Here is a 26,234-nt window from a genome sequence, read left to right on the forward strand (position 1 = left end):
AAAATAATAAAGGTGGGGTACAAACAAACAAATAAGTAAATGTAGGACTTCAGTATAATTAATTCTGGTTTTAACTAATGTCTCATTTACTGGTACAGCTCTCCCAGGAATTTCCACACATTCTGAATATGCACTGAATATGCATTTTTTTTTAAAACCCAATGTTTATGTTGGGTGCATTTATATTAATGTTAAGTCACAATATTTTAGGAATGTTTTGTTGAATAATTCAGGTTTGCAAAAATGCTAGAACAAAAACAAAGAATACAACATAATTTAATGTTGTGTCCAAGCTATACCCGTCTTTTTTATAAAGAAAATGTTACAGACTTTTTACTTTTTCATAGCAATTAATTGCCTTGCAGAAGCTAATTTATTGGTATATAATTACTGTAAGCAGTTAGAAACTGGAATGCCATTCAGTGGTCCTTGATAAAAATTCTGACTGGCAGATTCCTCCACACACTGGACAATAACATCTTAATCTGTTAGTATTTTATCTATGGCATGGGAAGGGGTACTTTTCTTTCCAAATAACTTTTTCATAATCTGTCCAGCTTTCTTGATCAGTGCTTGAATTTTTGCAAAAGATTTTGCTTTCAAAGGTATTATAGGAAATCAGTCCAGCATCTTTCCTTGCTGGCTGCTGCATTTTCTCTTCTAACTGTTGTCTAAAAACTGAGCATTAACCATACTGAAGATTAGTCTTGATTTCTTTGGTTTTATTTTGCTGATGCAGATAAGAAGACAAGGAGGGATACAATTACTGGTGGATCTATTGGACCATCGAATGACAGAAGTCCACCGTAGTGCCTGTGGGGCTCTGAGGAACTTGGTATATGGGAAAGCTAATGATGACAACAAAATTGCTTTGAAAAACTGTGGGGGAATTCCAGCACTAGTACGGTTACTCCGAAAGACTACAGATTTGGAAATCAGAGAACTGGTCACAGGTTTGAATATCTTTCCTTTATTGCATGTTACTTTATAGGAAGCAACTCAGTACCTGAGGCACTTTAATATATCGCTTGATGAAAACAACACACAGTTTCAATATTGTACTTGCATATTTGAAAATATTAAAACAAAACTTGGTTTTGCCATCATGTAGAATATGCACATACAGCAAGAGACATATACAACCATATTCCATATCTTGAGTAATGTGCAGACAGCAGTTTTCATTGGATGGTGGTATACAATTGTGATTGTTACTAAGTTAAGCTTTGGTGGTGCTGCTTCCAATTCTTTGACTAAGGGAGGAAGGAGAATGAAATTTCCTTCAGTGTACAATGTGGCTGATGATTCTTTAAAATACTGTTAATGGCATTCTGGTATTCCGTAAATCCTGACTACATTATTTTAATGACATTGGACCATCCCCTTTTAAGATCTCCTTCTGCTTCTCTTGTAAAAAAAAATATGTTGCATATATTATCCTAACTGCAGGCTGTATGATTCAGCTCTGATTACAGATTCCAAATATTTTAATCATTTCATCTTTCAACTCTTACCTGTCAAAGACATAATTCATGAGATACTCCTTGTTGTGGTGATGATGTGATGCATCATGTATCCCTCTGAGTGACAGAATTACTGGCAGATAATAAAATAAAAAATGTTAGCTTTGTTTCAACCTTCTGCTTCAGTCCTTGGTTCTACTACCTGTCCTTGGTCTCCCTGAAGTAGTCTACAACCGGACTTGAAACAACAAGGCACAAACTGTTAATCCTCTTAATTATAGTCCATCTATTTATTGAAATTGCTGCAGTATCTGCTTTTAGTGAAACTCAGGCAGTATATGATACAGATGACTATTAGACAAGATCCCTTAATTTGGTTTTATCTCTTTTATCTATGCACATTGTGTTCTTAAAATCTACAAACAAACCTGGAAAACATGCCAGTTATTGGTTATTTTTAAACTGCATGTTTTCATTAACTTTAGATGATTGAACAACGAGAGAGAGAGAGAGAGAGAGAGAGAGAGAGAGAGAGAGAGAGAGACCAATCTTAGGACCCTATTGGCCAGTACATAATTGCAACTCAAAAGAGCATTGGGAACAACACCAGAGGTTTGAAACACCACTTGTCATGGATAGAATAGGTCTAGAGAGACTAACCTGAATGCAGCCAAGATTGACTACAGGAAAACACATGACTCAATGCCACACATGGATCTGTGAATGCGTGGTGCTGTACAAAGTCAACAGGAGACTCAAGAACTTTATGGGAACATGGAAGGCAACAGTGGAAGTCAATTCACACGAGTGCCCATCAAATGCAGCAAGGTGATGCACTGTCTCCACTGCTGTTCTGCATAGGCATGAACTCCACCAGCCAAATAATCACAAGAACTGGATATGGACACACTTCAAGAGTGGAACTATCAGCCACCACCTCTACATAAATGACATCAACTTTTATACTAAGAGTGAACGAGATATTGAATCACTGATTCACCTGATATGCTTCTACAGCAAAGACATTGTGATGTCATTTGGACTGGAGCATTGTGATGTCATTTGGACTGGAGCAGTAGTCAAGAGAGGGAAAATGGTTAAGACCAAAGAGGTGGAACTAGCAGCGGGCCACATACAGACCATTTACAAGTACCTTGATATCCCACAGTCACATGGAAATCACAATGAGGAGGCAAGAAGGACAGCAACTTCCAAGTACCACCAAAGTATAAAACAGGCCCTTAAAGAGCCAGCTCAATGGGAAGAACAAGATCCATGTATCCTGCCAGTCATTATATATCCTGCTTTATATTGATCTGGCCAAAGGAGGACATGGAAGCTGCTGATATGAAGACCCAGAAGCACCTCATGTGTACAGAGGTTGCTACCCTGAGTCCAACACATAGAAACGATATATGAACTGGAACAAGGGGAGCAAGGTTTAGTGAATATATTGTCCTGAATGAAACCCAGAGCATCCAGGAGTTTATCAATAAGAGGTCACCCAAAGATGAGCTGCGGAGAGGATGCCTGAGACAGCAGCAGATGTGGAAGAAAGATCAAGCAGAAGTGCCATGGCAAGACAAGATCTTACATGGGATGTACCATTAACAGAAAGCTGAGGTGGCCACATTGGGAACTTCTACTAGTGGCGGGAAAGGGCTGGACTAAAAAGCAGCACTGAAGCACTGATCATAGCAGCACAAGAACTAAGCACCAGGTCCATAGAAGAAAGGTTCGTCCACACTATATAGGACCCGAGTTGCAGAGGCCCAAGAAACAGTCCAACACATAGTGACAGGATGTAAGATCCAGACAAGAACAGCATACACTGAACAGCATGATCAAGTAGCTGGCGTTATGTACAGGAACATCTGCATCTAGAGCAGTGTTTCTCAACCTTGACCATTTTAAGGCATGTGGACTTCAACTCCCAGAATTCCACAGCCAGCAATGCTGGCTGTGGAATTCTGGGAGTTGAAGTCCACATGCCTTAAAATGGTCAAGGTTGAGAAACACTGATCTAGAGTGTATGGGCTAGATGCTCCCAATGGGAATGGGAAATTCCACAGATGGGAAATTCCACAGAATATCATGGAGAATAAGAGGGCTAAGATCCTGTGGGACTTTCAGATCCAGGCAGACAGACAGATACTGGCCAATCTACTAGACATCGTGGTAATAGACAATAACTAGGAGAAGAACCTGGTTCACACTTGAAACTCTCTCTGACTCAAGTTTTTCAAATTTGGAACATTAAATTTAAAACATTTTGTGCACGTACATTTTCCTAATGGAATGCCCCCGTTATGCAAATATTATTTCACAAATAGCACTAATAAAACTTTAGTAACGGTCAGGGAAGAACTTTTAAAGTCACTTTGATCGAAAGCTTATGACTGGAGGAAATATAGGAAAGCTGACATAAAATGAACTTGAGGCAGTGGAATGGCATTTATCATAAAGCAAAAATGTGGTAAGTAATTAAAACATCCGAATAGAAGTTTAGATGGAAAAAAATGCTTTTCCTATGATTTTAATATTCAGATTAAAGAGGAGTGGAAAAGAAGTTTACAGAAATAAAGATTTATAGGTTTTTTTGTGTGTGTTGTGTTATTGTTTAAAATGTTAAAAAACAAGATTTCACTGCCTACTTAATTTTGGTAAAATTCAATATAAATGTCATGATTCCATTTTTTCTTACATTTTAGATATTTATTTTCTTTTCTATTGTAAAATTATATTTTGCATAATAATTTACATTAATTCAGACCACTCCTTCCCCCAGAACCATTATATTCAAAATAAATCATTTAGTCTGAAAAACAGATTTGGAAAATATCTGAATTTTAATGAGTGATTTGGATATCAGCCTCCAAGATCCCTAATTATAATGTAATGTTCCCTATTGGGGAAATTGGGATTACTGGTTGGGAGTGATGACAGTTATTGTTATTGTTACTATAAAACATTTCCTATTTTATGCATGGCACACAATACAAATTTAGAGTTCAAATTATCAATTTCTTGGCCAGATTCTAAAGTTCTCCCTTTTTATCAATTTACATGCCTTTCAGCAATTATGTCATCATTACATTTTCTTCAAGTTAACATAAATGGGCATGAAGACTATTAAGTGTAAAATAATTAAAACTGATTGAGTACACACCTCAGGCTTTGGAATTAAAACTTCTTGACCAACCTACAGCCAGCTAGTTTCTGCTATCTTTTTCTTCTGCTTGGAGAAAACAGTTAAAGTTTGAAAAAATACGGGAAGAAGATTGAGAATTTTAATTAGTCATCTGCAATTCTTTTGGGTATAGGATTCCCTTTAAATCTGTTTCAGTACATGGTTGAGAATTTAATAAAGAAATTACTCATACATGGTACTACCAATCTTAAAATTATATTTGCTAATAAATATTTCTCCCAATTATGCTGATTATAAAGAAATGTGTCCGTATTACCAACTCTGCTGTCCAAACTTCATTTATTATTTTGGTTGAGACTTTTTAAAATATTTACACTATAAGTTTTAGTAATTAATTCTAGTCTAATTTAATTGTCCATTTTCCCAAGAATTAAAAATAGTGCAGCAAACATGTTAGATATTGGTTGATAGTATAATTAAAATTAAAGTATTTGTCTCTGTGCCTCAGTGGTATTTAGCGGTAGCATCTTTATTAAAGTCATTGATTAGCATTTAATGCAAATTTTGTAAGAAGTTACAATGCTCAGATAAAATATATAAACATTTTCTAAAAGATCAATAAAAGTAAACAAAAAGATTCGGACTACTAAACATTATAAAAACAAATAATACAATACTAAAGATCTATATACAGTACTTAAAATTAATTAATGAAATTGTACATCTATTTTATGAATATAATACTAAAATGTTTACATATTAAGTATTAAACTAATCAACCAATTCTTCATACTTTCCTCCATATGTACAACTAGGAAATTGTATGTAAGTGCTAGAGAATCAATTAAGCTCATTTGTTTGCTTGAAGTCTTTATTTCCTCATACCGAAGAATAGATTACATCTCCCTATCCAAAAGCTCAGAGAAAAGTCGCATCCACACAGCTGCTTTGTCGGGCCCATCTCCCCTCTCAGAGCTGGTAGTCAGTCATGCCATCCTAATTCTTGCTACCCCACAGGGTGTGCCCTTAGACACCCAAAAATGGCTGTACTGCACTACACAGAGCATTCTAAGGGCCATGATTGATGGTTTCTTCAGTGGAAACTCCACCTTGCCAAAATTGTTTGTGCATCTCCACCCACTTGGCATGCACAATGTTCCATGCACTGCCAGGATTCTTTTTGTTTTCTCCTTTCCCATTCTGCCATAATTACTTGATATTCAAGTAATTATTCCTTGAAACTATGGGTTGAAACTATCAATCTCTAGATGGCATTTATATCTCTTGGCTATTATCTAGTACAGTGATGGCAAACCTTTTAGAGACCGAGTGCCCAAACTGCAACCCAAAACCCACTTATGCATCGTCGGGTGCCGGGTGGGTGTGGCCCATTGGGTGGGTGTGGCCCATTGGGTGGGTGTGGCCCATTGGGTGGACATAACTGTGGTGGTAATGGCAGACTGGTTGGGATTAAAAAGTTTAATCCAATTCCAACTTTGCAACATCTTTTTTTTTTCCACGAGAAGTTGAAATTGACTGATTGATTGAACTTTTTTTTTTTTTTTTGCACACGCGGCAGAGGCCTAAAGTGAAAAGGTTTTATAAAACCCAGCTGAAGGCCTAGGACTGGGGGGACGGCACGAGTGCCCACAGAGAGGGCTCTGAGTGCCGCCTCTGGCACCCGTGCCATAGGTTCGCCACCACTGATCTAGTAGTTGTCAAAATTTCTGTAGCTGAGATGTGACCACTGAATAACTTTGGTGGAAGTGTTGGAGATTAAGAAAGAGGTTCAACTCTGATGGATAATGGAGGAGAGGAGGAGGCTATAAGCTATCCTATGAAGACAGAATGTGAGGGTCTACCTCTTCCCTTTCTATTTAGGAAGGGAATTCCCTGATTGACAAGCCACCAATTACAAGAGTCAAATACTTGCAATTATTTTAAGAAAGCCATTGATTGGTTAGTTTCAAGGCTTGTAACAGTTGACCAGCTTATTTAAAAAAGAGAAAAAATGGGATTGCGGAAACTGGAGTTTCTATCTTCTTGCAGCCACAAGTGGGCCGAGCAATGGGCCAAGAGATTCAAAATCCAACTGAAAGTCCCACAAAAAGGACCAGTTGGAGCTACAAGATGATCAGCATGGAGCATTTCATTTCAGACTGCATAAATCATTTCAGTGTAAATAAATGTACCATATATTGGCTTCATGCAGTCCTTTCAGGCAGGATAAGAGGGGAAGCATCACTTCCAGTACTTTGGGCTATTATGAAACCGTAGATAAGCCTCGTGTCAGGGCAAAGAAGATGTGTGGATTTGTCTGGGGGCTGGAAGGAACTATGCAGAGCACAGAGTGAACTAGCTTTGGACTCTTCATCTTAGCCTCTGCAGAAAAGTTACACAACTTTTAGTTCTCAGACAGGAGAATCCTGGCACCTGTGAAAGTGAAAAGAGTACAGATTAGTAGATAATCCATGAATATGCTGGGGCAGCTTTCAATCAGCTGAATCTTTGCACTCTCTTTCTGTCTCTTGTCCTCTAATATTTGAAACCTGTAAAAGTAGAACCTAGCTCTCAGCAGTAGCAAATGAGCAAATAGTCTTGGACAATTTCAAACAGAAGAGAATGAAAGCAACAACACAAGAGAATTCTCCACTCTCTTTAACATTCAAAGCAGACTTTCACATTCTCTCTCAATTCTATACACGTGGAATGTTAATGTTATAGAAAACATTCAGTCACACCACTTTGCTGCAAGGGAGAAGTAGGCACTAGGGAACATAACAACGGGGAATTCTGCTTCTCAGTATGCCTTTATCGATGACTTATTGATGACTTAAAGAGTGAACATGGCAATTAATGCACGTGTGTGTGCATGTGTGAGAGAGAGATGAGGAAGGAGCCTCTTTACTATAAACATATCAGTGAAAAGCACAGCATTGTTTTTCAGTGTTTTCTCAGTGAAACATTCTTGGCTATAAAAGACAGCTTGGGGAAAAAATGTGAAACTAGTACTTCCTCATCTTGGCCATTTTCCTATCCATTCCCAAGCAAATATTACCTTCTTAATCCGATTAATTCCCAACCTGCTAGTAAATAGGCATCTGTGAATACGTTCAAGAATATTTCCCTTTCACTGTCTCATACAGACTGGCAGTGATGTGAATTACAGTGCAAAATGAGTTGTGGGCTCTTGACTGATTAAAATTGATGAGAGTATTATTTGTACTTAACCAGTGATCTGCAGTGCTTCTCTCAGTTCCATCACTGAACCAATCCCCTGGCCAATTTTTTCCAAGCAATTTGTTCAGAAGGTGTGGAAAAATTGGCAGAAGGGGCTGGCTGGAAGACAAATCCTAGCGCCAGCCAGGCAGTTAGTTCTTCCCTACTGGTTTTTCTCTCATTTTAGTTACAAACGCTTGAAAAGGTATGCCTTCTCTTGTGAAACTATACAGTTGAGACTTCTGAATGCCAGAATGTTCACAAGAGAAAATAAATATAGAGAGTATGACATTTTCAGAGGAATTTGTATAGTTAAAAAAGATAATGTAGTACTTTCATCAATTTCTTTTGCTAAGTAGTTTTGTGCAAAGTATTTTGACATGTAGAATAAGATAGTATTCAGACTTGCTTGAAAAATTGTGAATGGGTAGAACATGTCTCATGTATATGTTTAATCAATGTACTAAATTTCTTTAAAAGTATTCTTGACATTAGCTTCAGTTATTGAAGTGTGTAGTCATGGATATGTAATTTTTTTATTGCAACATGTATTGTAACATTTTATATAAGTTATTCACATAACATAAGTGCCTAGACACAGACTAAAAATATTTTTTTAAGTGTGAATGGGGTGGGAAACTCCTCTCTATTATGCTGTCCGAATGTGCTGGACCTTTTTTTCCCCAACAAGATCCAGAAGACCATAAGTTCCATCTCATCTTTGTGGGATGTATTCAACAGTATCTCCAGCAAATGGGCTCATATGAGTGTTTAATATATTAATTATCCATATAATATTACATATAAACATCAACGTGATTAGGTAATTTTGTCTCAGACTCTACCATGAGTCCCATTGTTTGGAGCTAACACAACAAAATAGAAGTGATGGGTGAGATTTTTACCCTATCCAATCAATCAAAACAGTAGAAAAATTGCTTTTTACTATGGACATGGAAATCATTTAACTAGTTCAGGAACAATATTGAGATGCATTCAAGAATAACATATGGAATTGGCTAAATCTACCTATTGGTATACATGGTGTTAAAATGAAACTCCTAATATAGAAGATGCCCTGTAGATCCCAAAATAACATATTTTATATGTATCGTTACAAGGTACAAAAAAGCAATTATTTGGCAAGGTTTCAAATTCAATCTCTGCCATCTTTATATTTCACTGGGAGAGTTCTCCTACTGAAACAATGGGTGGTCATTTTTAGTCCCTGTCAACAGTGCTGAATTATATACACTAATAGTCTCAATCAATGTACTGCATATTCTTATTTAAATGAAAAGTGAATCTGTAATATTTTCCCACAGTAACAATTAAATTGTTTTATTTAAATTAGAGGATAAATAGTTTTATTTAAAGGATGTACATTAAATTCCTTCCTGTGTTTTATGTATTCATGTGTAGAATACATAGTCACTGAGCTTAAAGACTACAACAAATAAATTAAAATAAAATCATAACTTTTGCTAGAAATGCGGATGGCAAATACAGTGTCAACAGGTTTTTCAAACCTGATCTTAGTGTAGGCAAGTGGTACTATTCTAAGTCTACTGTTGTAAATACATTTGTGTAGTCTTATGGACAAGATAAGATCAAGAAACTCAAGAAGACTGTGGGCCATCATACTTCCTCAGATTTGTGATAGTACTATTCCTCTGATATTGGGAAGCCAAAAAGCTATACCACCTCAGACAGTTGTGACACTTGCATTGAGCAATGATTGCAGAATGAAGTTTGAGGACATGTTGTAACATTCTTGTGGAGACCTACAAGACCTATAAAGTCTCAGTCTGGTCCAGCATAGTTAGGAGATCAAATGGGAATACAGGATATGACTACATTAAGTGAAATAATGGAATGAATTAAATAACTGAACCTTGATGAAGACTATGATATGTATATATTTATGTGCCCTTATGTGATGCCCTGGTTGCTGTAGAAAGCAGTGAACATTTGAAGACTCACATATGAATGTTCAGGTAGTGTTGTTTTTGTGCAGTATCACTTCATTCTGATTTTAGAAGAAATGTCAATTCTTTGCTTCCTTCATTTTAGGAGTTCTCTGGAATCTGTCTTCTTGTGATGCACTGAAAATGCCAATTATCCAGGATGCTCTAGCAGTGTTGACCAATGCAGTGATCATTCCTCATTCTGGGTGGGAAAATTCCCCCCTTCAGGATGACCACAAAATTCAACTTCATTCATCACAGGTGCTGCGCAATGCCACTGGGTGCCTAAGGTGAGCTCTGATAGCTAAACTGCTTGACAATTTCTTCCCTTCTACTTTCTTGGTCCCATAGAATTTAAAATCATTCTTTAGGCATTATAAGAAATAGCAATAATATGTTTTTATAATGTGATATTTAATAACAAATTGTTCCTATTCTTCCATTATTTAAAGAGATGGTGACAGTTAATAGATAACAGGTAGTCGTCAATTATTGATGGTAATTGGGACTGGAATTGCCATTGCTAAGCAACACAATTGTAAAGTGCAATATCATATGACCACACTGCTTAGTGATGGAAATTCCGGCACTTCTGATTGCCATATGCAACTTCTTTCTGGCTTCCCCATTGACTTTGCTTGTAGGAAGCGAGCAAAGAAGGAAGCCGGGTGGGCTTGGATCATAATCATATGACCAGGGGGACACTGTTGTAAGTACAAGAATTAGCCATAAGTACAAGATGTTCAGTACCACTGTAAGTTCGAACAGTTATTGAATCGGTGTTCTTAAGCAAGGACCACTTGTATTATCAATATTCTTCTGCATTGGACATATATAACTTGTAAGATACAAAATGCTTCCGATCAGCTATCGGGGATTTCATAATCTTTATTTTTTGCTCTCTGCCTAAAGATATATGAAGTATCAAATTGTTCAGAAGCCCTTACTGATCTAAACTGCAAAGTTATCTATATCACGTTGGTCAAATTACTATTTATTTCTTTGTATGTTTCATAAACAGTGAAATGGCCTTCAAAGTTTTTTTTCAGAATAGCTTATAGCTCTCTAAAACATTTACTTGTTATCTGTATCCCACCATCCCCTACAAAAGATCAAATGAACATACACTATATCGTATTCTCTCCATCACAGTATTAATCCTGTGAGGTATCAAGAGGTCTGGTAATTGGTGTTGCTGTAAACTGGGTTTAGATTATTTTTCCTTTTCCTTTCCTATCTCATGCTTTCCTTCCTTTCTGCACTCTGCATAACATTGCTTACACTGAAAGGTAATGTGTTATGTATGTATATTATTCAGAATTTCAGTATATTTTCTTGGTTAAAAGATTAGAGGAGAAATATTAAACTAAGGTGATGAGATAAATCTGTGGTCATATTTGTCTTTTACCATTTAACTGTAGCAAAGCAGTGAATGTAGGATCACGTTTTGGGTTACTGCTATAAAAATATTAACACGGTAATAAATTTTATAAGCTTAGAAGCATGTACTTTGTAAACATATTTATTTATTTGTCACATTTATACAGCTGCCCATCTTACAATCAGGTGACCCTGGGTGGCATACAACAAAGTGAAAAACAAAATATATGGCTTTGAAGATTTAGGGTGCAATCCAAAAGGCCTATGGAATAGCAATGTACAATTTGGTTTGTTTATTTATTGTTCACAGAATAGCAATCTCTTACTCTGCATGACAAACAATTTCTGAAATTCTGAAATATTTGTGTAGTGCCCGTAGAGAATTGGTTAGCAATTTGTGATGTGCAAGGATACCATTTTTCAAAAAAAAAAAAACTTGCTAGAAAAAACACCACTGAACCATTTAATGCAGCACTTGAAATTATGGCTTTAGGCTGTTGTCTTTAAAAGACTGTAGCTGTAATATTCTTATAGATATTCCACAGAAGTTGCTCAGTAAGACTTGGTGGGATAAAATTTAAACTGATTTGAGTTGTAGCTTCTATATAGTTTATCAAAAGCCCACTGCCTTTAGTTTGACTAACAGTGGCTTTTGACAGGCAAACCTTTTGCTAAATTACACCATATTTCCACTCTCTGAATATGTATTTATGCTCATTGTGTGATTTTGGTTCTTAAGGTTTACACTGCAATTCAGGAATTGTTACTGGAAATAATGCAAATGTATGTAGCAATGATAAATCATCTAGAACCTTTCCTATTTTGCTTTGTAGAAGTGAAATTGTGAGGGAGGTGAGAGTTATATGGTGCCTTCTTTAAAATGATCTTCAAAAAGCCTGGAGATCCATAATGAACCATTTATCTTTGAGTTTGAGCAACTCACTGAAATCTCCATTAGCATATTTTTTTTTGTTTTGCTCTATTTCTGGAGAAAATGGTCATAATGATGTGCAGTTTCTGACAACTGGAGCACCTGACGCAGAAGCTTTCTAGAATACCTAAAACAAAAAGAAGGGGAAAGCATGCTCAGCAAGATTTCTAGAACTCTTTGTAACCCCTTCAAAATAGCTCTGCTTAAGCTGTGATGACTGGGGTGGACTTAGATTAGGGGACACTCTGCCTTTTCATAAGGATGCAGTGGGAAAATTAAACTCTGAAGACCCAAGTTGGATCCACCTCATTTTTAGACCCAATCCTGTTTTTCATTTTTTTCCACCATACCAAACTTGGTCTCATTCTGGTTCAGGTTTTGGAGACTTATCCTAGTGACAGACAGAAAGGCAAAGTCTTGAACCGTCTTATATTTTTTCTTTTGATTGGGTTGGAAAAAATAAAAAGGAAACAGATTCTCTTCAAAGTCCCTTATCAGTATTTTAAAGGTTTTCCTGTATGTTTTCAGAACTCAAGACTCTTTACCTACTTTTCCATTTGAGAACTTTTTTCCTTTAAAGCTATCGTATTTTAAAGCAGTGATTATAGCATGATTCCCATCTCCTAGTTAAAATAGTAGCAGGTCTATACCAATAATTGCTTCAATGATAGATAGATTAATTAATTAATATCTAGAAGTAATTTAATTAGAATATATCAAGTTATAATGAAATATGAACTGTAGAATAATTATAAAATAAAGGTAATTGTTGAAAAATGTGCTATTATCTCTGTCTTCCTTTCTTTTAAAGATATATCAGTGGTTTGTGTGAGCTAATTCAACCCCATAGCACTGTTATAATTATGATTGAATTGACTTAATATATGTTTGAATGGTCTGCCTCCGTTCAAGTTCTAAGAAAGAAAACCACCAACTCCATGGTTTTAGAGAAGAGGTACATTTACTAAGAATGAACTGATAGCAAAAGCAAGGCAAGATCTGAGTAAAATCTGTGCAAAAGTTACACATTGAAAGTCTTCCCAAATCCCTCCCCCAGGGTTCAGCCCTGGCAGACCAATCAATATCCAATGTGATGTTATGAGAAACCCTCTTCACAGATAGTGTATTCCTCCAGAGGCCCAGGACGGGCCTTGGTAAAGTCTAAACAACTCCACTCCATTGATGGGTAGCGATCCTCCCTTCCATTTCTCACAGGAACACTTCACACCAGCTCACGTCCCCACCCCAAATGTCAAAATCCTCCCCCCCCCCCAGTGTCCTATGGCAGCCGAGGACAAGCAAGTTGCAAACTGCAAGCCGACATTATGTTTTGATGAAAGAACACTGGTGTTGGAAACAGACTGGCCTAGATATAAAAATGAGTAGGAGTAAAAATAAAACAGATTAGCCTTGACTGAAAAGAATATTATTTGATTGGAGAACCAAATTTAAATATATATACTGTATATACTCAGTGGTGGGATTCAACTATGTGAACAACCGGTTCTCTGTGTGGATGCTGCTTCTGGAAGTCCATTCTGGGCCTGGGCAACAAAAAATTAGCTACCGGTTCTGCCAAAGTGGTGCGAACCAGCTGAATCCCACCACTGTATATACTGTAAAATATATATACTAGATATTAATATAGGCATCCACTCTAAAAGACTACAAGGAGTTTTTCTCTATAAATATAAAGTTTGCTGCAATATATAAGTGCTGCTATGATGGAGAATATATGTCATTCAGGATTGGAGTTTTGGGTTGTTCATGGAAAAGTAAGGTCTGTTGTAAGTTCTGGAATACCGCCTGCCCAGTATGTGGTTAGGTGGCCTATGCTATTAGATGTTAATATTTTCTGCACATTAAGATGTTGTTACTTGGCTTCTGTTATACAGATATTATCCTTATTTTGCTTATCTGGCTTTTGGTTAATAGTTGTATAATAAAGAGGAGAAGAACACTAATCACAACAACATTCCCTCTATGTCAGTAGTCCCCAACCTTTTCGGCTTTGTGGTCCCCAACCTTTCCGGTGGCAGCAGTGAGAGTGGAGAGGGGATGGTTCTTCCGCAGGTAGAACTGCACAGGTGCTTAGTTGTCATTTTAGCTTATTTTTAGCTTAGTTGTCATTTTAGATGATTACTTTGGTTCTTTTGCAGTAGTCTATAGACAAATGTGATTTTATATAAATTAGGGCATGTCTGTAAGAATTATAGGCCGTTACTATAAAACCTGAGCTTAAAATGTAAATGATATTTTTAAAATTTTAAATTTCAATGACATGCTTTTACTTAATCAAATATGGCATGCTGAATATTCCTACCAATGAAGAGATGACATCAGCCTTTTCTACAAAACTTCCATGATCTGTGTTGGAAATCTGCCTAAGGGCCATAACTGAACAATTTTGCTTTAGTATACATTTAACTCTTTTAATTATATACTTTAGGATTTGCATGACTTGGAACAAGTATACTGTATAGCTACAAGAGTTGGTTGCTCTTTTGCTCCCACTTCAATCCTGATCCGCATTAATGAACAGCTGCTATTTGAATAGAAGAGAAATTATTCATTTGAGCAATTTTGTCTCATGCAAATGGTAGACATAGGTATTAACATTTTGAAACATTATATTATCCAATATTAGTTCAAAGAGGGCAATCAAGTAGTTGAGTCATTAGCAGTCTTACCTACAGTATACATATCAGAAAATGTATGACTGACAGAAAATATATCTTTTAACTCATCTATTCCAGTACTGTCATTGCAAGAATCCACAAAATACAGGTAGTCCCCGAGGTACGAACCTAATGGAGCCTGGCTCTTGGGCTCATAAGTCAAAAAATTCATCAAATGAATCAGACTTAATTTTACAAATTTTTAAAATGAAATTCATTAATTAAATCAAATGGGTTGTTAAATGAACGAAGATCTGATTTACTATTTCCTCCGACAGTTACCATGTAAACTGAACTGGGAGGGCTTCCCGCCAGCTGCCAATCAGCTGTTTCCGGTGAGCTGGCTCAGGAACTAAATTGCCTCCAAGCAGGGCTTGCAAGCCATCACAGTTATTATTTTTTTTAAAAAAACAACTCCTGCTAGCCAGCTCAAGCATTTTCAGCTGCCCAGAGGGAGGGTGGGACCGTTGCTTTAATAAAAACCACTAGCTTAAGAGCCAGCCAAACACCCAGAGGGAGATGGGGGAGGGATTTGCAGAGCTCTCAGCTTGCAATAGTAACAGAGATGGAAGGGACCTGGAGGTCAGCTAGTTTAACCCACTGCTCTCAAAAGAGAGTATTTCTGATAAATGCCTATCCGGTCTCTTCTTAAAAGCTTCCAGTGATGGGGCACCCACAACTTCTGGAGGCAATTTAAATTTAAAACCTACAAAGTACAGTAATATATGTTAATTTCCAAAATAAAAGCTCAATAGTTTGCAAATACAATAGTTGGCAAAGTGCAGTACTTAAAAAGCAGAGCAGTTTCCAAACTGCTTGCAAACAAACAGTACTTTTTAAGTACTGCACTTTGCAAACTATTGTGTTTGCAACTGTAGAGTAACAAAAAAAAATATTTTAAAATACTTACAGAAGTAATTGTAGCAGGCAGTAGCAGAGCAGTAGCAGATTGCAGCAAAAGCAAAAACTGATGCCGGCTCGGCTCTTGTTTGGCCATATGACCGGGGGGGGGGGGGGAGGGAACCCTTCTGATTGGCCCAGACAAGTCACAGAGATAAAAATGGCCATCACTGCAGCAGAGACTGAAATCAAGTCACATCGCTACAGAGGCCTCTTTTTGGTCACAGTTTTAAATTTCTAAATAAACACTTGTACCTGGGGAATTACCTGTGGATATAAAACATTAAACCAGTTTTAAGATGGAAGTAACACTGAAATATGCTTCCATTGTAAACAATTTTTTTTAAAAATAGCAACATTAATATATTAGGTATACCCAAACTGGTTAAAGACTCTTCCAAAGATTCAATAAATAGCAATGATATCATAGATGGCAATCCGGATTAAGTAAGGATTAAATTTATCAAGAAATTTAAGTAAACTTTTTAAATAAGATACATAGAATCAGAAAGCATACAAACGATGGATAATTTCATATTGCTAAAATGTTTTGTTAGATGTAATCTGTGGATTTTGTTTAAATACATATTATAAAAATAAGTGTTAACTATTTAATTTCTGTTCATTTTTGGAATATTTAAAGTGTAACAATTAAAAATAGAGAAATAATTATATTAACAATAGTTTAAAGTGAAGAAAAATATAGAATAATGGATGATAAAACATCTTACATAAAGCAAGAAAGGTTACTTTTTCATACTATGGGTGAAGAATATTATTAAACAATGTTTTAGACTGCTCTTTTAAGAAATGCAAACTTTAAATTATTAATATGTTCTTTTTAAAAAAGGGTTATCCAATACTATATACATAATTATTTTAAAATTTGAATTATTCATTAACCAGTATCAGAAAAATGGAAAGCAGATTTGTTTAAAAAAGGAATGTTGGAAATATATTTAGAAGCATATACCAGGAAATATGACTTATCAGTCTATTTTAGTGAATTAGTTTTCTGATGACTTCTGACTCCATAAAGATAAGATAGACATTATCTTGGAGGAAATTACTAATATTCACCATTTTATAATATCACAGATATATAGCATATTCATATATGATACTTCAATTACTAGACTTTGATTTTGAATGAAATCTAATATATCACTGTGTATCAATCACATAATGTTGTAGTTTTATTTTTGTTAAAGGGATGGATTCTTACTGAGAATTGATTCCATATTTAGTAATAGGTCTTATGAATGAGGGGAAAATCTATTTCTTTTTGTTTGCAAAATAAAACAATAGAACTTAGAATATGGGTTATATGATTACATTTATGTTGGAAAATATAGTAAGACTCAAGGGGGAAGAAACAATAGTTTCCACCTGTTTCTTGTTTTGATAGTAGACTGATCTGGTATCAGGCTATTTGCTTGTGACCATCTGAGAACTGCTGAAAAATAAATCTGCTCTGGAAGTAAAGTTCATTTGTCCTTGCTCAGGAAGCTACAAATAAACTCAGACTTGAGAACTGAATCTATTTCACCATTTGTTCATATTATTTGAAGACACACATGTAGGTTTGGGAATGTATTAGCCAGTCCTGTTTCCTGTTCACAACATGGTCACTGTGACATAGATCAAGAGCTGTTAAGGATTGGAGTCTTGAAAAATGGAGGGGTTCCCATAACGATAGGCAAAGCACAATACTGTTGATTGGGCAACTTGAAACCAAGAATTATAGAGCCATCTATAACAATAAACCCAGTTTACCCAAGAAACCCCAACAACCCAGGTTTGGATGCTATTTTTAAAATGGCTTTAAGCTTTTCATGGGTAAATTTGTCCAAATAATATATATGATAGTATTTTCTGTGTAGATATTGCAGCATTAATAAAAATGGATCCCTATACCAACTGACATCCTAATGCCTGCTATGACTTCAGTGAGATCAGATAACAACTCTTGAGTTACTACAGTGCAGTTGAATTCTGAAGTGGTGAAGCTAAAATGTATGTCCAATAATAAGTCTTCTAGGATAGCTAAATCCATTTTTCTGAATAATTGTAACTTGTTCATTGAAAGTCCCACAGAATGCCCTTAACCCAAAACAAATGACTATAAAGTCATTTAAAATAATGCGTTGGAATAAATATGGGAAGGTATCTCACTTCAGTTCAATTTTATTCAATTTATTGTGGTCAAAGGCCAGTATAGATAATAAATGAATAAAAAATAAGACAATTAAAATACATTTGTAAAATAACCTAAGTAGCATCTAATATGTAAAATCCATATTAAATTATAATAAATAAATCTATATTAAATTATAATGTAAACACTAAATACCTAAAATTACAACAAAATAAAATTATTAATATCAGTGAAGTAGTAATATCTAAAATTTAAATGAATTACATTTACAGGAATATATTACAGGATATTGATCCATCAATATTATGTGTTATTGTACAAAACCTAGTCACATGCACTATAATAAAGGGTATTTCATTTATAAGTAGCCATCTGGGCATAAGCCGAATCTAGGCAATTAGGATATCTACTAATCAGAGAAAGTATAAATCTGGTTTGGATATCTCCATAAAGGGAGCTATTCTGTAGTTTCTGCCTCTCTGGAATCACAGAGACAAAGTCTTTCAACCAATTGAACTGGATTTACCATCCAGTACTGCATTACGACTTTCTCTATGGCGATTGACATGGCTTAAGAAGGAAAGATGTGGCAGATCTTCCATGCTGCCATCCAGGCAGATAAATACAAACCCTCTCCAACAATGAGAATAGAATGCAATCATTTGCTCCTGGTTCCAGTATACAATTGGCATAGTAAATAGATGGTTACCAGGATGAAAATTGTAGGATGACAATAGCACTATTATGAAGAAACCAAAATTTCTTGCAGATTAAATTTTATTCATAATGTTTTGATATACAACAATACATTTTAGTAACTGAAAATAACACCAAATTGAAGGGTTTTGAAATTCTTAATGCAAAACCATTTTTATCTCAATATTTTTCTCATTACTTCTACCAAGGTGCAGTTGTTTTATTGTAAAATGCAAAAATATATAATAGCTTCTATAATGTTTATGTATTTTTATTACTTTATTTTTATAGAAAATAATTAATTTAGATGTAAGAATTATAAAGATTTTTAATCAGAAATGACATCTTGCCTCCCTAAAGCTACTTTGTGAATTTTAAAGTTTTCTCAGATTCACAATGTTCTAATACTATTAGAATTTCAAAGAGTTTTGGAAAAGATCATGTTGAACTATTTCAGAAATTAGACCACAAATGTTTTGGGACTGCAGTATCTAGAAGTCTGAAAGTTACACTCTCAAGCTATCTGTATGGTGAATGAGGTTGCTTCAAAAGGGACCCATGCTATAAAATAGATTTATACAAAATAAAAATAAAATTGAGCAAAGAATCATCATTGTTATTTGCTTCCAGGAATGTCAGCTCTGCTGGAGAAGAAGCTCGGAGAAGAATGAGAGAATGTGACGGACTTACTGATGCATTGCTTTATGTGATTCAGTCTGCTCTAGGAAGCAGTGAAATTGATAGCAAGGTTTGTTCAGTTACTCTACTCTAGATTTATTTACTTATTTTTGCACTCTCAATCTCACAATTACTACCACCATTTTGAAATAGGAAAAACATGAGCAACCAAATAATAACTCCCAAACTCTTCCCAAGATGAAACAAATCCTGGCTCCTACCCTCTTTGCTTCATAGCTCCAACTATTGCAGAAATTGTACAAAAGAAATTGATTCCCAACTACTCAAGGCTTGTTTCTCCATACTTTATATATATAGAATTGTAAGGCATGCAAAATGGATTTTCCTGTGTTGTTGTAACAGCTAGATTTTGAGATACTTAAAAAAGCCTTGTACTGCTTCATATGTATTCATTAATTCATCTGTCAGAGTCACTTCAACAGTGAGATTGGCAGCATATTAATTAATTAATTAATTAAATAAATAAACCATTTTCTCAAATTGATTTTATAAATAAGTAGGTGGAAATTATAGCAGTTGTATTCAGTGCATCTAGAAGATAGATTGAAACAGATCATCATTCTATAATTTGTTGAGCAATAAGTGGAAGCATAGCGTAGTCTATTCTTAAGACTAATCAGTTTAGACTTTCTTTAGTTTACTATATTCCAATAATCTTTGCCCTTGATTTGATTTCCGTACTTAAGGGGCTTGAGGAACAGGTTTGCACATTATTGAATGTATGAATGCAAATCAAGGAGATCACAGTGAACAAACATACCTCTCTCTTTGAATACTCTACAAATACAGTATATTCTGGTAAGATTTGAGAACACATTGTTAAGCATCCTTACTCTAGATTTAATGAGCTGAAAAGCAAAGCATTTTTCTTTACTGCAGATATTATTATTAAGTGATTAAAAAGTGCAATAAATGTACACTTTGCATTCCAATAAGAGCACATCTCATGGTGCAACTATTATACCTCTGCGGAAATTGAGGAACTCCTAAAAATTTCCATTCTTAGTGCCACAGAAAGAAAAGAAATTGATTTTGTTGAATAAAACAACTCCAGACAGTACTATTTTAAAGCATGTTGATGTTTTTTTTCTATTTGGCAAAGTAATTCAAGAAGCTTTGATCCACAGCTAGTGATTTAATTTTTTATAGCTAATAAAATTAGAAGCATCTATCTAAAGCATGATAACCTGGCAGATGATTTTTTTACTGCTTACTAACTGGTGGAGGATTATATGACATAATGTAATTTTCAAGCACATCAATTATCCTGGCAAATAAAATTTCATGCAATCAATAATCATCTTAGTGTCTGCTACTCTTCTCCATCAAAGATACACAAAACAACTCTGCTTTTTTCCAACATCTGAAAAGCTCAACAGGTGCCGAGTAGCTGCTTCTCAGCATTTGTATATAATGCAAAGTAACGCTAGACAAAACTGGTATTTCCATTACTTTCATTCTTAATTGGCAGAGCTAAATTATAATTCCACTTATTTATTTTTATTGTACACATGAATGGTTGTGGAACTATCATTGAATAGATGGCCAAATGACCTCAATTTCTCTTTTCTGTATGTACCAACCAGAATTGCAGAAGCAAATTCCACTCCTTGTGCCTTAGGGGAATTCATGCAGTAGATTGTTGTAAGTAGTGCTGGTTGTTTACAAAATAAATTTGAAATTGCTCCTCTCATCTGCAAACCAGACTTTATAAACAAGTTCTTAGAACAACAAACTTTGAGGCTATAAACGTTTTCTTCATCTTCAACCAGAGTTCCTATCATTGGCCACTGGCTTCTGTCACCCCTTCTTGAACACATTTGAGATGTTCTCTTATTTATAGCAATTCCCAGAACTATGCAATTTCTTGACATCAGCTAAAATCTGCTAAAACACTTGGTTTCAATTGAGGCAAAACAAGGATGGGGCCTCTAGTGATGCAACAATTATCAATCAATCAAGAGGTCACTCAAGTTCTTCTGGGTTCAAAGGAATACTTACTTTCTACTTGACACTACTAACTACATTTCAACTTACTGTATAAAGGAGCCAGTATCTGTTTGTCTTATAAGCTTTTTCTTAGAAAATAACCATAGTTATCAAACTTGGTTAAAAAGTAACTGTGTCCTCTATGGATCTACATAGAACCTCCCTACCAGAATTATACAGAGCATCTGATGAGACTTGTTGGCTTCCAATACCAATACCCAGCTCTAAACACTCTTCCAGATACCACATCAAAGAAATTGTTTAACTGAAGTTCCTTGGATGATCACACAATTCCCCCTTACTATTCATACTTGGTACTATGTGACCTCAGTATTCTTTTTAACATCTGCTCTGTGATATCAGGAACTGAAGGGATTTGATGGAAATTGTGCCTATTTGTGCACAGCCTTTCTCCCATCAAATAATTGTATCATTTGAAAAGGATTCCAAATGATACATGTGCAAGCATGTAGCCGTTATGTGTGAATTAAAAGAAGAAATAATATATACATACTAAAACTGTGAGTCAATATAGCAAATATGACTGGGTAGGGATAACTTTTCAGTCTTGATAGCAACCTAGAATGAGAAGGAAAATGGCTGCAGCCATGCTCATTTCGTCTCTGTCTGTCGGAACCATGACATTTGATTGAAGACTGATTTCAGTTTGAAATATTCTGTCTGATGTAATGTTAGGGCAAAGAGAAAATTTTATCACCATTTATTTAAATATTTGACAGCTTCACCAATCAAAGCAAGTTAGTTAGGCAGAAAGCCGTTGGAATGTACCAACTCCTCCCACACCAACCTTAGGGGTTTCTTCCCCAAGTGCAAGCGCAGGTTCATTGACATACTACAATGCACTTGGGAAGGGAAGCCTGAGGTTGGTGCATGAGAAGTTGGTACATTCCAATGACTTTCTGCCTAACTAACATGAACTGACTAATGAAGCTTCTTGGATGAACAGCAAAACATCTCAAACTAAGAAGAAAAATAAGTCCAGTTGCCATAACTCAATCTTCAGACAATTTTACCTGGCTGAGTGACAGTCTTCATTGACATATTGCGCAAACACTTTGGGAAGGAAACCCTTGAAGTTGGTACAAGAGGAACTGGTACATTCCAACAACTTTCTGCTTATCTTGCTCTAACTGATGGAGCTCTTGGATGAACAGTAAAACATCTCAAACTAATAAGAAAAATAAGTCCAGTTGTCATGACTTCAGACAACTTTACCTGGATAACTGAGAATCTTCACAGATGTTATGCTCTAAACTTCCTGTCTATTCTTACAACTAGGGAGGTGAGATTTATTTATTATTATTTCTGCAGAATTTCCTATATAGGAGTCATAGGTTCTTACCTGATTAGCTGATCCTTACTTCAAGGATAGTAAGAGTATTAAAAAATAGAAACCTGCAAGCAGCACCATGAGGAGATTATAGGAGGTAGAAATCAGACCCTGCAGTGCTAATTCTGCCAAATTTAATTGTAGATGTGGATTATTTGAGGAAATCCTAATAGACCTCAGGAAATCATCTGTGGTTTCCTAAAGACAGTTTTAATGAGTTGCAAAGGAGAGAATCAAATGCTTCTATGGTATTCTATCTTACACAAGATAAGACTTGTAGTTTATTTGTGTGTTTTTTTCCAATTCTTAAAACTCAAAGGGGAGTAGAATTGCAAGCAAAGGAATAAATGACCTATAATCCTTCATAAGATTGTTCTAACACCTAATCATTTTACGTTAAATCACAAATTGTTTTAAATGAAAAGTAAAATGTTTTTAAGTTGTTAGATTTGCTATCAAGTTTACTACATTTCAGCATGGATTTCCTGAGACTCCTATGTGATATTTCCATCAATCCTGAAGACAATTTAAATTCCAGATCTATTATTTTCACCAGAGGGATAATAATCAGCATTCATGATGGATAATCCGTTACAATACACATGGGGGTATTCCTTTTTTCCCATTTTTTTTGAACTCCATATGTGAAACCTATTTAACACATTTTACCTTTGGTTTTGTTCTCTTTCAACATTCACATTCCTGTTACATCTAGACAAAGACTTTATTCTCTCAGAGAAATATAACTTGCTTTATTTAAATTCTTCATTGAGGTGAGTATAATTTTCATACAGCAAGCTGCATATTTGAAAGTATGCATATACATAGAAAGAAGAAAGCTTTGATGGAATAAAAGTGTCATCTTTCTTTGATAGGAAAACTATCCTGTGCCATGATTGGGTATTTCAGCCAGCACAAGGATATAAAGAAAACTGATAACTTTTCTGATGAATATAAGCATTCTAAATGTATTATAATTTATTTTTTCTTGTTCTTTTAGACCGTTGAAAACTGTGTGTGCATTTTAAGGAACCTCTCATATAGACTTGCTGCAGAAACATCTCAGGGACAGCAAATGGGGACTGATGAACTTGATGGTTTACTTTGTGGTGATGCCAATGGGAAAGATGCTGAAAGTTCTGGATGCTGGGGCAAGAAAAAGAAGAAAAAGAAATCTCAAGATCAGGTACATGCAGTTACCTTTAATTGATTTGATTTTGTGTGGCCCAAGACCAGAATGATTTTGGATAGCTGACAATAATAGTAGTAATAGCAATAAGGCTGTCTCCTACAACCAAATAGTGCAGTATAATAGAGTCGAAAACAATTTTGCTTTCTACTAAGAAACAAAACTTCTGTTATATATATTAAAACAAAGTTAGTTCTGCATAAATGTTAAGTGTTAAAATAAGCAAAAGCTAGAGAATGTAACTTCAATTGATTGTCCTAATAGGGGACTATTAGGGGTTCTTTTTACTTATTAACTCTTCACTTACTGCAATATTATTATATGCACTCTAGTATGCAGTAAATAATGTAATGATAACATGAAGAATTGTTTTGTTAGATATTGCTATTTAGCATCCGTGTAAATAATAATTACAGAAAAATTCATGTAAAATTACATTATTTCGAACATTTCTTGATTATCTTTAAAGACACTTTTAAAATTCCATCACATAATCTTTTCCTTTGTTAGACAATCTACTTTTAATCATTAAATAAAGTTGGATGCCTTTATGATTTGATTACATTTATTCTGGCTAAAATCTGTTCCAATAAGCTAGTCAGTATAGTTTGAATGAAATAAATTCTTCTCTTTGTTGTATGTTTCTGAGATTTTTTTCTTTAACAGGATATGTAATAGCTCCCATAATTTGTATTAACCTTTGTCTTAATTGTTCATACAGTTTACCTTGATTTAATCTAAGTGCAATTATGACAATGCGTATTAATTCCATCCATGTGCAGTTAAATTATTTATTATTGTTTATTTTCTGGGATTAGATATAATATATTTATAAAGTATCTTGATAGCTCCAGCCAGGTTCTACCACCATGAAATGTTATTGCATTTAGAGATTTCCTATCCTGTGGAAAATAATTCATAACACACTGGAGTGATTGGGGTAGATAAGTGATCTAGTTGCCAATTGGACCATTCCTCTACAAGCAGCCAGCTCAGTTCAGAATTCTGACAACATTATGTTGTGAAGGGAAGGAGAACTTTGCTTGATCCATAAATTGGGACCCATTTCTAGCATTTGCTAAAGAAATATTATAACATGAGACATCTGGAAAAATGTTTAGGACTAATGTGTTTGATTTATTATGTATATAGTCTTTTAAATCAATATAAAGTTAGAAAAATAATTATTACATCAAATTTGGATATTATCTAAATTCTGAATTGACATTTTATATCAAATGTTTTTAATGCTCAAGTTTGGGACTAATAGTTTTCTAGTATGCTTATAGCAAATCTGGAGAAAAAAATGAGGAGATAGGGATATTTATTCCTACCCCACCACCTAAGCAAGACTACATTTCTGAAATGAAAATTTTCTTGCTAAAGAAATAAAGTTGCATTATTAGTTGTCTATCAAGTCTAAAAATGTGTTTCTGATGTCATACAAATGGTATATACATTTTCTTTCCTGAGTATCTTGGAATATACCACGTTTCCTCAAAAATAAAACCTACCCTGAAAATAAGCCCTAGCTTGATTTTGGGGGTGGGCCTAATATAAGCCCTACCCCAAAAATAAGCCCTAGTTTTGGGGCAAGGCCCACACCTAAAAATCAAGCTAGGGCAGGGGTGGGGTGGTGGAGCTTACTATTGTAGCCAGGCCTCCCATGGATCGACACTTGCCTTGCCGGCCCACTTCTTCTGCGGCTGAAGGAGCAGCTTCATTTTGCAGCTGAGAATGGAGCTCCAGCCTGCATTTTGCGTCAGAGACCTTTCCAGAAGACCTCTGCAGACGAGAACAGAGTTATGGATTAAATCTGTGGCTCAGTTCTCGGCTGCAGAGGCTTCTGGAAAGGCCTCTGACCGCAAAATGCAGGCTGGAGCTCCATTCTCAGTTGCACAATGAAGTTGCTCCTTTGGCCACAGAAGAAGTGGGCTGGCTGGGCGGAGCTGTCGGTGCCGCTGCTGTGAGGTGAGTGGAAAAGTCACCCCCTGAAAATAAGTCCTGGTGCCTCTTTTGGAGGCAAAAAAAAAAAAGACCAAGTCTTATTTTCAGGGAAAAATGGTACACAGGAAAATTTGAGGTTGCATAAAGTATAGGAAAATATATTTGCATAATCAACTGATCCAAAGATTTTGTTTCTGTAGTATCTTATTAAAACAACTTAGGAATCTAAAGCTACAATCTAGGTAATTTTACTGTAATGAGTTTGCTGTAAAGAGATGGTGTTAGATTTAGATTTATTTAAGAATACTATCAGCAGGAAAATTATATGTAGATTTATGATATCTATAATACATTTCCTTATGAAAATATATCTATACACTGAGGGCAAGGAAAAATGGTGAAAGATACATATTCCATTGTAAATTATATTAAATTATAAATTGAAATTACATTACATTACATTAAATAATATTGTAAGGTTTTTCAGCTCAGAATCCTAATAAATCCCAATGAGGC

General features: G+C 35.3%; 1 protein-coding gene across 1 annotated transcript in view; it reads left to right on the top strand.

Annotated features, from left to right (window-relative positions):
- LOC107295838 (catenin delta-2) overlaps positions 1–26,234 on the top strand; it is a 164,232-nt gene that overhangs the window by 81,486 nt on the left and 56,512 nt on the right. Inside the window, exons 4-7 of the mRNA XM_015825172.1 lie at positions 740–953; positions 9,907–10,090; positions 19,174–19,291; positions 23,583–23,768. Coding sequence (XP_015680658.1) covers positions 740–953; positions 9,907–10,090; positions 19,174–19,291; positions 23,583–23,768 — 702 coding nt within the window. The remainder of the gene's footprint in view (positions 1–739; positions 954–9,906; positions 10,091–19,173; positions 19,292–23,582; positions 23,769–26,234) is intronic.

Source organism: Protobothrops mucrosquamatus, unplaced genomic scaffold, assembly GCF_001527695.2.
Source record: "Protobothrops mucrosquamatus isolate PMUCROS unplaced genomic scaffold, P.Mucros_1.0 scaffold2526, whole genome shotgun sequence".
Taxonomy (NCBI): Eukaryota; Metazoa; Chordata; class Lepidosauria; order Squamata; family Viperidae; genus Protobothrops; species Protobothrops mucrosquamatus.